General features: G+C 37.8%; 1 protein-coding gene across 2 annotated transcripts in view; it reads right to left on the bottom strand.

Moving 5' to 3' along the window:
• LOC119793759 (liprin-alpha-3-like) overlaps positions 1-15652 on the bottom strand; it is a 36564-nt gene that overhangs the window by 9370 nt on the left and 11542 nt on the right. The window contains exons 3-20 of one of the 2 annotated variants that reach the window (XM_038301013.1): positions 13486-13587; positions 11713-11877; positions 9655-9729; positions 9485-9544; positions 9168-9296; positions 7934-8026; positions 7519-7571; positions 5468-5561; positions 5174-5308; positions 4194-4277; positions 3975-4106; positions 3828-3890; positions 3644-3723; positions 1869-2013; positions 1587-1780; positions 594-837; positions 367-506; positions 130-278 (exon numbers count right to left, since the gene is read on the bottom strand). In XM_038301013.1, the coding sequence (XP_038156941.1) occupies positions 130-278; positions 367-506; positions 594-837; positions 1587-1780; positions 1869-2013; positions 3644-3723; positions 3828-3890; positions 3975-4106; positions 4194-4277; positions 5174-5308; positions 5468-5561; positions 7519-7571; positions 7934-8026; positions 9168-9296; positions 9485-9544; positions 9655-9729; positions 11713-11877; positions 13486-13587 (2137 nt within the window). Of the gene's footprint in view, positions 1-129; positions 279-366; positions 507-593; positions 838-1586; positions 1781-1868; positions 2056-3643; positions 3724-3827; positions 3891-3974; positions 4107-4193; positions 4278-5173; positions 5309-5467; positions 5562-7518; positions 7572-7933; positions 8027-9167; positions 9297-9484; positions 9545-9654; positions 9730-11712; positions 11878-13485; positions 13588-15652 lie in introns of both variants that reach the window. The other variant, XM_038301012.1, reaches the window with a different exon arrangement.

Here is a 15652-nt window from a genome sequence, read left to right as displayed (position 1 = left end):
AGCTTGTCTCCACCTGGATACTTTTCAGTTATATTTTTGTTTTGTATAACTTTCACTTTTTCAGTATATCTATAACAGCGGTTAAAAAGACAGTTGGGTGTTTGAGAAGCTTTTCTATTGTCCACAGACCCAATGATGCAGATTCTCGCCCAGGTGTGCCAATTCTTCCCTTTTCCTTTTTGCCAAACAGGCGCCCAATGGAGGACTTAATGCTTTTCTTTTTGCTGGTTTTGTGAAGGGAATCCTGGCTTGCAGTGGTGGCACCATCTGCGGAAAGACTGAACAAAATGAAAAGAACAAAAGAGAGGTTAAATTAATGATAATAAATGCCGGAGAGTCTTGCCCACATGGTCTCATTTTTTGCACCTGCGGAATTCGCGGTGGTCGTCGAGGCCTGCTCCAGGGTGAGTGTGAGTCATTCTGTCCAATCGCAGGGCTCGAGGGACGGGCGGAGGGGTCGAGTCGATGAGGGCAAGTGCTCTGCATTCTTCACCCTCTTTGCTATTCTGCATATTAAGATATCTTTTAGACTTACATAGATTCCCTCAGTTTGATACCAGAGTTCAGCCTCTGCTTTAGCTGGAAGTCAGTACCTGTCTTTCAGTCTCTCTGGCAGGGGAGTGAGGGAGGCGGGGGGTGGAATGACCAGAACTGGGAGGTGAAGGAGATGCCAACGTTGAGGATGTCAGTGAGGGGGTCATATATCCTCTTCCCATGCTGTCCCTTCCTCCCAGTGAGGATGGAGGAAGCGGTGAGGCATCAAGAGCCACGCTGCTGACCCGACTCTCAATCTCCTCTGCCCTCAGCTCCGTGCTTTCCTTCTCCTCCTGAATAAGCCTTGGACAAAAGAAGTGACAAACTCCTGAAACACTGAGTGTTTGGGGCTCCAAATACATTCTGGGTTTCACGAAAGTCCCTTTATAGACAGTATAATGTACTTTTTTTTAAACAAAAGTAAACTGACTATATAAACACAGACAATGATTTTCCACTTAAGGAAATCATAAAATATACATTATTTAACAGTAGAGAAAAAAAACATCTAATTTCACCCTGATTAAAATTACAGGAGGCACAGGAATAAAGCTTGAATCCAGCCTGACTTTTTACAGATTTCGACTCAAATTCTCAAGCAATGAATAGAAATTGAGTTCCAAGGGTTTTGGTCTCATGTGTTTATATATTTTTTCCCAATATTAGTGGTTAGGCATTCGTTTTGCTGAAAAAAAAAAAAAAAAAACATCCTACAAACCTAAAAATCTGAGTTAAAAACATGAACCAGCCCTTAAGGTTTCAGTACCAACACGGCATTAAAAAGATCACTTAAGAATGCATCAAAGCAAGGAATCTTATTAAAAACATAAAAAAATAAACCAACCTAATTACCATTACTGATGTCACAATATTTATTTAAACATGTAAGCTTGTTTTAGGCAGAATATATTATATCCTGATTAAACAATAATTTACTTTAAAATAGAAAAAATATATATAATATACTGTTTTCTAAAATATTAACTCTATGCAGTTTATTTTAGTGATTTTACAGAAAGGTCTTGCTAGTATTTTGCAAGTCAGATGCTTACTTGATCTCCTTATTTATGGCCTCCAGCTGCTCCTGTAGCATTATGGCCAAAGTCTGGACATCCGTCTGTCCGCTAGGAGAGAGCAGCTCAGATCCAAACAAAGTCTCTCTGTCCTCTTCATCATCAGAGCAGGCACCTTCAACACCACCCTCAAACCCGGGAGGCAACATGTTGCCACTGTCCCACTCTCCATACTAATAACAAACAAAAAGAGTTTTTCTCATAACAAATTGTGACTATGTCTTTATAAAAAGCTCCACTGTATGAGCATGAGATGATCACCTTGCCACCATCGTCCCTGGCAGGCCCCCAGCGGCCGCGATGGGCCCGCCTGACCACCACACCGCTGGAGGAGCTGCTGTAGCCGGAAGGGAGTGAGCCCCCACCCTGAGGGTACCGCAGCTCCGAGGCACTCCCTGGAAGAGATCTTCGAAAAAGGGTGGAGGGAAGTGAGCTCACGCTGCCCGCCCTATGATGAGATCCAGAATTCATTTGTTATGCAACACTTATTGAAATGACAACATGACTTTGATTTACAGGAAGATTACATAAAGTGAATGCAACGTAATATACAGTCCATCGGTTTACATCCAGTCATCATGGAAATAAAAATAATACAGATGGATTTTTTTTGGCAAAAGACTAAAACTACCTATTGCAAAAGTTTTTGAATGGCAGAGGAGAAAAAGTGTTACACCTCAAACTCAGAAAATATTGTTGGCTTTCTGTGTAGGGTAACCTGGTAAAGCTTGGCTTGGTTTAATTTCATTTTTCAGTTTCATTTTTCTGATTTTACAGATTCAGATATTTCAACTCGTCTTTGCATCAAAACCAATGTTTAATTCAAGATTCTCAGCAAGCTGCACCAAACTTTGGCCCTTTTTGTAGCCATGAGTAAGCTTCGGATCAGGGTTTGGTTGGATATTTGACCACTAGTCTTGATGGAGGCAGAACATTTTTATTAAAATGATTGGTTTCCTGCAAATCCTAGTTCCTAGCTGTATTACAGCGATCAGTTATTTAACCATCTAAGAAAATAGATCAGCCTTAATAAAAAAATGTTTAAGAACAAAACCTTGTAGCATTACGGATTGAGTTTGTTCATATCCTCGAAACTACAGTTCATCTAGTGTTTTTGGTCAAAGTGAAGCTGTTTTTTTTAGGAACCTGGACTCCGATGGTGTCGAGAAAGAAAAAAGCTCCTACTCTTAAATTTATACTTTCTCAAACAAGTACCTCCTGGCAAAGGGCTTTAAGGTTGGACAACCCTAAGATCGAGCTGTTTGGCCTCGAGGACAAAAAGTAATTATGGGAAAGTTCTAGCAATACTTTGAAAACTAAGAAGACTACAGACCAACATGGTGCTTGAAGAGAAATAGGGACAGAGAAGCTAAGAGTTTGGGAGTTTTAGAGAAGTTTTAACCATTCAACAGATAGTAGAAATAATCCCAAATAGGTTGGAATAGATTACAGAGACTAGCGTTACACTTCTTGAATGGCCCAGACCTCACTCCTAATGTCAATTTACAGACAGCACAGAATGTATCTGAAAACCAACTATTTTAAATGATGTGTGGTCAAGCATCCAAGGGTTCGCTTGTCAACAGAAAGCCCGTCATTTCTTTATTACTTGCAAAATTTAAATGTTACTAAATATAAGTGAATCATAATTTTTAGAACCATTCCAACTTGAACAAAGAATTGTTGGAAAACAAGCATAGAGTTAATATGAAATTTATGTTAATGATACGTGCCTATAATTATCTAACCAAAGAAACCTAAACCTCTAAATAAAGTATTTTTAATTGCGGAATATCTCGCCAGATCAGTGCTTTTCTAGGTACAGCATGAAAGATATTATTAAAGAACTGAAAGTTTATTTATACAGCACGATTTAGTACCAGGAGAGTTTAAAGTTATTTTCATGAAAGCACTAAAGTCTTAGTGAAGAAAGGTAGCAGATATTATGGTTGGGGGTGATATATTTCTCATCAAATGTATTATTTTAGTCAGTTACTCTCAAAAAAACCTTCAGTTAAATGTCCATGGTGGCTAACCTGGAATAAGAGGAACCAGGTCTGCCTCTTAGCTGATCCAGCTCCAGTTGAACTCGTTCAAGCTCAGCAAGGAGTTGATCCTAAGGGAAAGAATGTGGGATAATAATGAACTTTTTTTTACATGCATTTTACAGTTTGCATACTGTATGTGCCAAAAAAAAAATAGAGGATCTCGTTAGCGCACCTTGTTAGCAAGAAGATCATCTTGAATTTTTTTCATGTTGGCCAGTTCCTCAGAAAGAGCATTCTGAAGGTACAAGCAAGGACAGAATTGTTCTTCTAATTGTTCCATTTATTAAAATAATTTGTACCTCAACAGATTTCCTCTCACCTTCTCTTCCAGTGCAGCCATTCTTTCTTTGAGGTGGAGCTGAAGCCTCTCATTGGACTCGGACAAAAGCTTATCCACCGTATCTGAGAGGCGCTTGTTGTGTTCGTCGTTCATCTTCTCCCGTTGTCTCGCCTAAAATCAAGTTATAAGAGAAGTTGTCATTACAAGAAAAAAATTTTTAAATAGATGAGACAGAAGAAAAAAGACAAACTATGTCACCCTTTGTAATTCTTGATTTTTCTCCTCAAGTTGGGCCTCCATTTGCCGTAGTCTCTCCTCAAAGTTTCCATGCCGCTCTTCTGCCTGAAAACAAGTCATATTTCTAAAGTATTGCAGTATTATATTGCGAGCAGACAGAAACAAATACCTTTATAGTATCCATCATCAGACCCTTAAATTTTGGTTTAAGTATCTTGTACCTTTGTATTAAATAAAAAAAAAATAATTGTCCCTGAGGAATAACAGTGAGAGAATTACAGTAGATTTGAGCTTGAGTTTGCTATGATTATGTAACGACTTTTCAAATACTGATTAAATTTTAATTTGAATCTAGTTCTGGACTTTGAGCCATTCCGACACAACAATAGTACAAGCGTTCAATTGTGACTCTCGCTCTAGTATTGTGTTGTCCTGCTTGCAGGTAAACTTTCATCCCGATCTCTAGTCGTTTGCTTCTTCTGATTGGTTTTCTTCCCAGGTTGCCCTGGAAAGAAGATAATCTGTCTTCCTTTCCTCTTCAACCCACTTTCTTGTGGCCACTGAAATAAAGATATCAGCACAGCATGATAGTCCCACCACCAAGATTCACTGTGCTGATGGTATGGTGTCAGTTTTATGCTGCACATAGTCTTTTGCATAAAGTCTGAGACGTTATCTTTCTCTCTTATCTAACCTGGGCACCTTCTTCCATATATTTTCTGTGTTACTTTTGGAAAAACTGCAATCAGAGACTTTAATGTCTTTCTGACGCCAAAAGATTTCTTCTTGCCACACTTCAGTAAAGGTCAAACTTTACAGAAGAGGAGTGCATGATGATGGAGATTAAAGATTTATTCATGTCTCCCTTTGTTCTGTACAGTAAAGAGCCGCCAAAAAATCACAAAAACTTCCATGTGTAGATGATGGGTTGAAGAGAGTTTGGTGAGATTTTAAACGGCTGCAGTTTGTGGTAAAAAAATGGCCCCACATGCATAGATTACCTTATTGAGAGCTGCAACTCTCTGAGCAAGCTGTGCCTCGATTTCAGGCAGTGTTTCTGCCCTCTGCAGGGTCTGCTGGAGCTTCTGCTTGGCCTCATCCAGACGCTCCTGCAGCTGCCTGTTCTTCTCTTCACTCTAGCCCCAGAAAAGAAAACTCAAACTTATGAGCTCTTCACCAGGAAAATACCCATAGAGATCAATTTTAACATCAGTTATAAAACAAAGTCCCAATGAGATATATATATATATTTTTTTTACCACTTTTCTATGTCAGGGTATTAGAGAAAAATTTACTTGTCTGTAAAGGGAGTCCTTGCTGGCCAGCTCATTCTCCAGCTTGTCTTTGATGTCATGGAGAGAGGTCGCCTCCCTCTGGGCACTAAGATACCTGCAGGCAACACAAACAAATGTGTACTGGAGGAGGAGAAGCTGGGATGTTCAGTTTATAACATATTTTAACGCATAAACTACAATAAGTCTGCTAAAAAATACATTTACAACCAAAAGCAACTGAAAGGTACGGGAACGGGAGTGTTTTTTTTTTATTATTTAAGGTACAAATACTATAAAGTATGTCTAGTTAGCACAGTAGATGTTTTCACGTTCTGTAATGTGACCTCATATAGAAAATTAAATTATGAATAATAAAGTCTTCTCAAATATATTATAAACTCAGCTCTAATGCAGACATTATCAGCTATATTCAAGCACTACAACAAACTGGAGCAATGCTAATATAAAGGACATACTAGTGTTATTATAACTCCCCATACTGTTTAAATATGATCAAATATGGAGCAAGAACTGCAAAAGTGTGCACACTCTACTATGCTGGAACAATTTTTGATTCACTCTTCTTAAGGAGCTCAAATACAAAAAAACAAAAAAATCAAAAATAATAAATAATAATAATAGTAATTTGCACTTTTTTTACATTAAATAAGATGCTTATGTGAAATAAACTGCACATTTCTCCAAAAGTTGGCAATTAATCTGAGGCTATTGAGAAACTATCAATAAGCCTGAAGGAGCAGCAGGTATTTCTGATAAGTGTTGGTTCCTCATGGGTCCAAAGTGGTAATTAGGGTTTTATGACAAAACTGTCTTCTTGTGAAGAAAAATGATGCCATCCTCAGTGATTTTTTTTTTTTTTTTTAGATTAAAATGTTTTTTAAAGTAAAAACAGATGATACTGTTATGAAATTTGAATATGCCTATTTTACTTAACAACCTTTGTTTCTGATAGAGAGCCTATAATTTACAGGGATTGTTCCATTTACTTGTATTTATTACATAATTCAGTTAGTAAAATTTATATCTAGATCAACAAAAGTACAGTTTCACCGAGAAGAATATTAAGATCTTAAAATAGCCTAGGATTGTCAAGATCTGCCCTTAAAACCTTAATTGTTAACTTCATTCACCTGCCTAACTCTGCCTGGTTCCTAATCATTCTTCATCTTATTCACCTGTGTCTTTTCATTAATATTCGACTCAGTCCAGCTATCAGGGCCAGATCATTGTTTGTTGTTTGTTTGTTTTCTTTGGTTTTAGTAATTTCAAGGTTCATGTCTCCATCCCCGGAGGCCAGTGGGTTAAGACGTTTTTAGTTTTTGTCTTGTCTCCTGATCGTGTCCTGGCTCCTTGGTGGAGTAAACGTTTAGGTCCCTAAGCCAGGTTTCTAGGTGGAGACCAGTTTAAAGTTTCTACTGTTATCCTGGAACAATGTCTTGTCTCTGTCCCTCAACCACTGAGCCTGCCTGTCTGCATCTGTGCGTTTCTGTCTGAGGTCGTTGATCGGTGCATGGAACCTGCCTGAACGCTGTATGGATTCCCTGACTGAGCCCTGACTGGGCTGCGGACTCCTGGATTCAGGAACTGTTCCTGTCTGATCTGTTTCCCTGACCTAGATCGGTTTGATGCCTGCTCACTGAGGTTGGTGCTTCGGGGACACTCTGCACAGCAGCTCGTTTGGCAGTCGATCTGCTGGATCCTGCCTTCCTCAGAGAGGATGGACTGCACTTTTAAACAGAGTGTCAGTGATTGGGCCGCGTCCTGCCCCCCCTGCAGCCGCTGCGGTACGCAGATCCACAGCTCTGCGCTTCTGCTTCAGTTATGTTTTTGTGTTAATAAACGTTTTGAACTTTCCCAGTGACTGTCTCACCTTGAAAACTGGGTCAATCTGTCCAGTTTATGACAAGCATGGGTTAAGACCTACATCAGAGGAGTGGCCTTTTGAATTTGCATTTTTTACTTTTGAAATGCAATGTATATAGATGTCTGCTTCATAAAATTAAATGGTCCAGATGATTTCTTACAACAGATCAAAAAAGATCAAAGATTACCTTCGCTCTAGTGTTGTTATTCTCTCTTCCATGTCTTCTCTTTGGCAAAGAGCCTATAAAAGGCAACAGTTCCAGTTATTTTAAGAAACCACATGTGTTATTTTGCAGTAAAAAAAAATATAATTTATAAAAAAAGAAAAAAGTATGCATTTTGATCTGCGAAGGCAGCCTTTTTAAATGCTGCAGTGTCACCATTCCTTCTTGCCTTTGCATTTATTAGAGCCCTAAAATAGCAGCAATCTAAAAGAAGATGTCATTTTTGAAACAGCTCTTTATTTTCTACTCATCCAACCCCAGACTAACATATTTTATTATTAGCACTTATCCCCACAGAGTTTGAATCTACCCCCCAAAACCCCAGGTACTGAGATAGCTTAGGGTCTTGGCAAGGAAGAGACAGATTGGTCCAACAAACCTCTTTCACTTCCCTTTGGAGTTTCTGATTGGCCTCCTCAGTCTTCGTCACCTCCCTCCTGGCGGCTGCAAGCTGTTCCTCTATTTCTCCAACCTAATGTGAAACAGAGAGACAAAAAAAAAAAAAACACACAAATTAAACCTGCAGACTACACTTATTTCTGTCCCAGTATTAGTTTTTCAAACTGAAGGAATAATGCATGAGTCCCTTTCTTTACCTCATGAAAAGGTTTATTTTTTGTACTACACTAGTTACAGCATATCAATCAGAATTTGTTGCTAAACAAAGATTGTCATTGATCAGGTTAAAATGCTTCTTTGGCTGTTTTTCAATAATGTTGGTGCTCTTTGATGTAGTTGCAATAGTGTAATTTGCCACTAGAGGGAGGGTATGTTTTCTGTTTTGGGAAAATCTGTATTTTCTACTTGAAAAGTTTTCCACAAAGTTAGAAAAAGACCCAAGTTTACCTTACCAAAACAGAGAGGAATATTGTGATGGAGGAAAAAAGTCCATATCTTACTGTTACTGTAGTGCACCGTATTAATTATTGAGAGATCATGTTACTGCAATAAAAAACCTAATCAGAATTGTTTTTATACATCTTTAATAACTGACGAGGCTGATATATGTAGACATTTCAACATTTGGATGCAGTTATAAGATTAGTAATCATTTCTGTTAATCTAATCTGATTCTGTACTGTGTTACATAAACCATTTTCTGCTCATAAACTTTAACCAGTGCTGCTGTCCATGGCATCATGAAACACAACTCTGTTTGAGTGCTAAATTTGAATGACCTGCTGGAGTCCAAAAGTCTTAGAAGCTACTTTTAAGTCCTCTCCAGACAGATGTTAGAGAATTTGCTTCTTGATTTATGTTCTTAAATTTCTTTGGATGACATGAAGTGTTGCTTTTTATGATCTTTTAGCCTACTTCAAGTTGTCAGATAAGTTCTATTAGAGGGATTTCCTGAATCAACTGGGCAGACAGCAATCAGGAAGGTGTGACTAGAAAGTCTGAATTCAGCTTACCCCAAAGATTACTTCTTAATAGCATTTCCCTATTTTTTGTTTATATTTAAAACGCCTTTGCTTTGAACGGAGTGGAACCTAGGGCAGATTTCACTTGATTTTCAGTTAAAACCATGTGACCTCTTACAACATAGATGAAAATCCATCTTTGTTTGAAAGAAAATCTGAGGGCCACCATGATATATGCAAAGGATCAGTCACCTGCCGACACATGAGGGCCAGCCTCTCCCTCAGCTGGGACAGTTCAGCTTTTTGACGCTCTATCTCTCCTTCTCTCTGCCTTTCAAGCTCCCCATCCTCCAGCCCAGACGAGGGACCGTTGGGGAGCCGCTAAATAGAGAGGATGATACGGCATAAAACAAGAGCAATAATTAATAATAGAAAACAATTAATCATGATCCTTCTTTAAATTTCTTAGGGGTGGAGAATCACACTGAAACACGGTGGTACCCAAGATCTACTTAACTAACACATACACAAAAACAACTTGAACCAACAAGCAGAAAACCCTCCCTTACATCTTTACCGCCGTCCACCCCTTGTTGACGCCTTTTAATTTGGTCTCTTAAAGAGATTACCTAAAAGAAGGAGACAAAAAGTCCAAACACATGGTTCATGCCAATATCTTCATCATGCTAGAGCAGTTAAAAATGTTTGGATGCAAGGATTATTTTAATTTTGAGCATGCCTCTTGAGAAGATGCTGAGAGTTGATCTTCTAACATGGACACCCTCTCGAGGGCCACACGGAGCCGCTCTCGAACCTGATGAGTAAAAGCAAACGATGATTGAGGTAAGACAACCACTTTGGTATTAAATGTGCCAAAACAGATCAATGGTCAGCAGAGAGGGCATGACTATGGTTAAAACTGGTTAAACTACACAATAAACTAAAATATATCCTTGAAATAAAGCACTTTCATGCTTTGGGTGGAGAAGGAACTTTCAAGAAATGTGGAGAATATAAGAAAATAACAAAACACACATTTATGCCAAAGGGTTTCTAGATTTCCCGGAACTTGAGAACAATTAAGGTAGATTCAAGCTATTAAAGTGACTTTTTTAAGTTGCCTGAACAGAAACAGGAAAATACAAGTCTTACCAGATGCAAAATATTGACTATTTATAGTATTTCCTATTCTATAATGAACAAATAACAATACTAATACAGATATTTGATTATAGAGCCTCTATAACCGGTAGATTAAGATAGGCTTTGAATGAACAACTAATTTGTTCACCCTTGGGAGGGACGCTCATCTGCACACTATTCATATATATAATGTTTCTTACAATAAACGCAGAGTGTGATAATGTGGTTTTCATACCATATAATCTAATCTCATGGTTTGAACTGTTTACAATCATTATATTGTAAACAATTTCTCTCTATTGGCCAAAGAAAGCATTTTAAGAAATATTTATTAACATCTATCTTACCCATGGCAACATATCTACTCTTATCTTAGCAAAAATTTTCAGTGTGGAAGTAAAATATGCTTTTTAACGACCATGTTCTTTTGACGGTCTTGTTTTGAAGAGAGCGAGGGGTAATATACTGTATGTCTCTGACATATCATTTATATTACAGGTACACAGAAAATCATCAAACACCTATTTAAAGTTCCTTAAAGCTACAGTGTGTAATAATTATAGGGATATACAGTCAGAAATGTAATATATTATACATAACTATGTTATTTTATCATCATCTATGAGCTCAGCCTCTTAACCTTAATATTTGCGTTGCCTTAGAATTCGTTATTTATAATTACATTGGAGCTGGTCTCGCAGCCATGGAGGCAGACATCTTTGCGCTACGGCAGCGCAGAGCCAACAAACTAGAGATTGCGAGATCGCCAAAATGTCACAACGATGTAGAAAAAATAACGGGTATATTTATTATCTTAAGTCTACATGAAATCTATACCCTACACAGACTAATGAAATACTATCTGTAAAATTATCTATGTAAACAAACCTCATCACTTGAGAAGGTAGGTCATGCGGATGTCGTGGAAGACATTTTGTCCCGTAACGCTCGCCGTACTGTTGGGGGGGAGAAGCGGTGCGGGGGAGATGTTCATGTTGCTGCAGTCTGCAGTCTGACCGCTAGATGTCGCTAAAAGTTACACACTGTAGCTTTAACTTTCAGATCAACATAGAAATGAAAGCAGAATTTGTTTTTCAAACATTTATCTAAACAGGTGGCCTCTCTTAAAAAAGTCCAACTTTTTTTTGTGTGCTCTGTTTTGCCAACTGGCTCATGTAATAGATGTCCCTGAGATAGATCATAGTCTAGTAGCTTTGCTTTCACAAGAAAACCATTATGACTATCGCCATAAGGTTCCTCTTGATAGTTATGTATGAAACTTTATTGAAAATGATTTAGGAAGTAAAATCGAATACTATGGGCTCGAGATGGAAAAGTAGATGAAAGAAAGAGGATATAAGAACTAAGGGGAAAGTACTATTTGTTTTCACGTTTCTTTAAATTAAACATATTTCTATATTTTTTCGTTTTGTTTCACATTCATGCTTTGGTCTTTGGCTATATTCTTTCCAACTTTTGCTAACTTGTTACAGACTATTAGATGATGCTTTATTTTAGGTCAGGCAGCACACGGTCCTTTGGTGCATTTTCCACACTAACTTTAATGAGAGCAGGAAGGAAAGTAGGGTAAGCCTGGATGATTTGCTGGAAGTTGGTATAATATCAAATACATTTCAGTGCTGCGTTGACCCACCTTCTCGTCCAAGGCTTTGTGGTGCTCAAACAGGGATTTTAAAGCCTTGAGGACTTCCACCTCACTGGACACCCCTGCAGGGGACTGGGCTTGCCTCTTCACCACTGTCATCCTCAGACTGCGCTCGTGGCGGGACACCAGACACTCCAGGTGCTCAAGCAATAGCTGCAGGGAGGAGCATATAGCAAAGGAGGAAAGATGAAAAGTGACAACCAGGAAATGTTGCAAGAATATCAGGAGGTATAGTGCTTTGCAAAAGTGTTTATTCTAAAAACCAAATTAACATATTACAACAGTATTTTTTAGTAGTTTACATTTGTGTGATTCTGTGATTAGATAGTATGTCTTACAAAGGTTTTTACCCAATACTTTTTTGCCATGCCTTAATTCTGTTTAGCCCCCTTAATATGATACTCCTAAATAAAATCCAGGTTGTGTTAGGTACATTCTGACCACTTGTGCATAGATCTATTCTCAGTTAAAATATTACTGATCTGTTTCTGACCTCAGATGTTTGCTTATGGACACTTGAGAACAAAAACAAAATCAGAAGACCAAGAAACCTAGCAGACACATCAGTAAGAAATTTGTAGAGAGCTTTAGAGCATGGTTTGGATTAAAAACTATTTTCTAAGCTTTGAACATCTCACAAAGCTCTGTTAAATCCATCATATTAAAGGTCATAGCTACAAATTTTTAATCAAAACTACTACTTTTTCAAAAGCAATGTGTCTGCAAAATGTCTACAGTGGTGCTGAATAAAACTATTAATTGTACCGGGGAAAAAAAACCTTTTATACATTTCAAAAGGTTCGAAAAATGAATATCTAATAAAATATCTAATACAAAGTTCCAAATGGTTAAAATGAAGAGAAGCACACAACTTATTGACTGGAGGGAAATAAACTTGGTGCCATTTACTTTAAAATAAGAGTTTGGCACCAATGTAAACCCACAAAGACATGATTGTCCATCTAAAATAAAACTCAAGGCAAAGGGAGAAGCCAAGAGATCCTCCTATTATGTGGAAAAACTACAGCATTGAAAAGCAAATTAAAAGTTGTGCACAACAAAGTTCTGGTTGAAGTTTGACATATTCCATTTATAGGCCAGAAAATATGTGGATAAAGTGTTCAGGTCAGAGAGGATTAAAGCTAAAGTATTCGGACATTTTGCAAATCCCCAAACTGAGAGGAAAATATAGTTGATCAGTTCATATCAATGCAGAGATTTATCTTCTAACAGTTAACTAACCAATGTGAAATACAATTTTTTGATTTGCTTTTGTATGTTCGTTGTTATTCTTTTCACTTAAAACATTTAGTTTTTTTGGTTTTTCCTGAAGCCTGATTTTACTTTTCTAAGTTGGGTATTGCCACATTCTGTTATTCGGCCATTTGGAGAATTTGCCCGTATCAGTTTTGGTTCGTTCATCTTTCTTTTAGTTGTTTTCTAGTCTAGTCTAGTTCTCTGGCCTAATTCTTTTTTTGTGTTGGTTGGCCATCTGGTTTTAGCTTGTGTTGGTCTATTGCATATAATCCCAATGGAATACATTCACATTTGTGGTTGTAATGTCAGAAAATGTGAACAGTTTATGGGCTATGAAGAAACAAAAATAAAACATTACAGACTCAGAGGTTGTGAATGGACTAAGGAAAAGATAATTAGAAAACAGAAGCAAATGAAAACGTCCACACAACCACCATGGAGTGAAAGGGAGAAGTCAGAGGCTGCTACAGTGCTAATGGGCAAAATGGCCGCTAAACATCTTACACGTGTGTTGTTTCTCTCCGCCTTGAGCTCAGCAATTTCCTCCTCCCTTTCAAGAAGCTGCTCCCGGCAAACGTTCAGCTCCTTAGTCAACACGGCAAACTCCTGTGAAACACACACACAGATACACACACACACAGACGGCTCTCAGAAGCACAAAAACAAACAGTCTGGATGTATGTTTGTAATACTCTCAAAGTGACTAGGCTACAATTAGACTATAAAAAATACATAGCAAGGTATAAAAAGATATGGATTTCTGCAAAGCAAACATAATTGGCTGCTTCAAGGATCCACGCACAGCAACTGCACAAAGAAATCTAAAAATATACATAAGCAAAGAATTTTAGAAACACGCTTTGTGAAACACCAGAGACTAAAGATGTAGGAGGATGTACATGATGTAAACCTACATAACAATCAGGTGAATCACTGACACAGATTCTGCCACTGCTTTCTCTCTTGCTTATCCTCCCCTGTGAACTCTTATTCATGGACAGATTACATCACACTGTTACACAATGGGTCTGCAGCGAAATGCTCAAAAGAGACCCCCAAAGCAAAGCATCAAACTGCATTTATAACACCACAGGGAATACATCTGCATCTCCTGAATGCAACAGGAAGGCCTGTCCTGCATGATCTTTGAATCCCCCGTACCATCTGTGGTCCTTTATTATTTTACAGTAGGTCTCTGTAAAACACGTCTAAGGTTGCAGCTTAGGGGCAGAGGCTGCTCATAATGAGGTGTCTTCTGTTTCAGGTGTGAACTACAATCTGATTTATGGTTGAAAACAGAGCAGATAAATCTAACCCATTCGTGCTTAAAAGCGCGTAACAGAGTATGAGAGATACATACAGATGGTAACACAGTGGGTTCATTGGCTACTGGCCTTATGCGATTGTTTCTTGTTTGGAAAGGGGTCAGCCTCTCATTTGTCTCCTTGTCTTTTCCTTTATATCTGATCTTAATTTGTCTTTGCATATTTTTATATTCATTTCAAAACATTTGATGTGCTGCTCCACAATGCATATTAATATAGTATTTCATGCTTATGCATTAGGCTGATTTATGCATCAAATTACAAGATATAACAAGGCAGTTAATATCAGAGTTAATAATAAGCTATATGGATGGAGACAACTTGTCAGGTTCTGTCAGAGGTGACAGTGAAGAAATACAGTGGAGACACAGAGGTAAGAGCAGTAGGTAGGTACCGGATTTGAGCATACACTAAATAGAATAGAATAGAATTGATTAAAATAGAATTAAATAGAATTGAGTAGGACACTACTCATCATAAGACAGAGCTGACCTTCCTACTGAGCTTATTCTCAGCTGCAGAAAGCTGCAGCTCCAACATACCAAACCATGAAAAAAAAAAATTTAATTTCTGTGTGGCTGAAATGAACTCAAAATATACTTCTTCTGATTTAAGTCAACTGATACAACCAAAAGTAATTTCAATGCTTAACAAAGGGGGCATGTTTTTTTTTTTTTAGAGATATTTCTATTCTTTCAAATTTTATAACACATATTTCCATTTGCAGATCTTTTCTGCACTCTGGTGGAAATAAAAAATGAAATATTCGTTATAAAAAAATATGAAGGCCTAATATATTGGAATTTTAATTTGGCTGGTGCTTTGAGCAGAACTTGCTGTCCAACAGACATTCTGTTTGTAGCTTATTAAATTACATAAGGGGTCTTTAAACACCAGGATATTCTGAGGGATTCAGTTAGATAGAATGGGGAATGACAAGAAATCCCACCTTCTTTGGCTTGATTACATTTCTCCCTGCCCTTTTGAAATCATTTAAAACTCCACAGACAACATAGGGCCGGATCTATCAAAGGTTTGCGTGTATTAAAACGTGAGCTATTTCACTGCGCACGCTAAAAAATTTACAAACTGATCTATCAACAGCGTGCTAAAAGGATTTGGTCTTTAAAACGTGCTAAATAGCGCCTCTTATCCATTTAGTACTTTTTCTGCAATGAATATGCAATATGGGGCGTTTACACGCAAAAGTGCGTCTTGTGGGAGGAGAACATGTAAATATATTAATTTAGCACTCACAAAGTGATTTATTAAACCTGAAAGCAATTTTGCTAACGGTATCTGACTCTATATTTACCGGTAACACGTTTCAAAAGAAGGTGCAAATG

The sequence above is a fragment of the Cyprinodon tularosa genome, unplaced genomic scaffold (genome assembly GCF_016077235.1).
Source record: "Cyprinodon tularosa strain WSP-4 unplaced genomic scaffold, ASM1607723v1 ctg46, whole genome shotgun sequence".
NCBI lineage: Eukaryota > Metazoa > Chordata > Actinopteri > Cyprinodontiformes > Cyprinodontidae > Cyprinodon > Cyprinodon tularosa.
The sequence above is the reverse complement of the archived record's forward strand: the minus strand, read 5'-3'. Positions and strand labels throughout refer to the sequence as shown.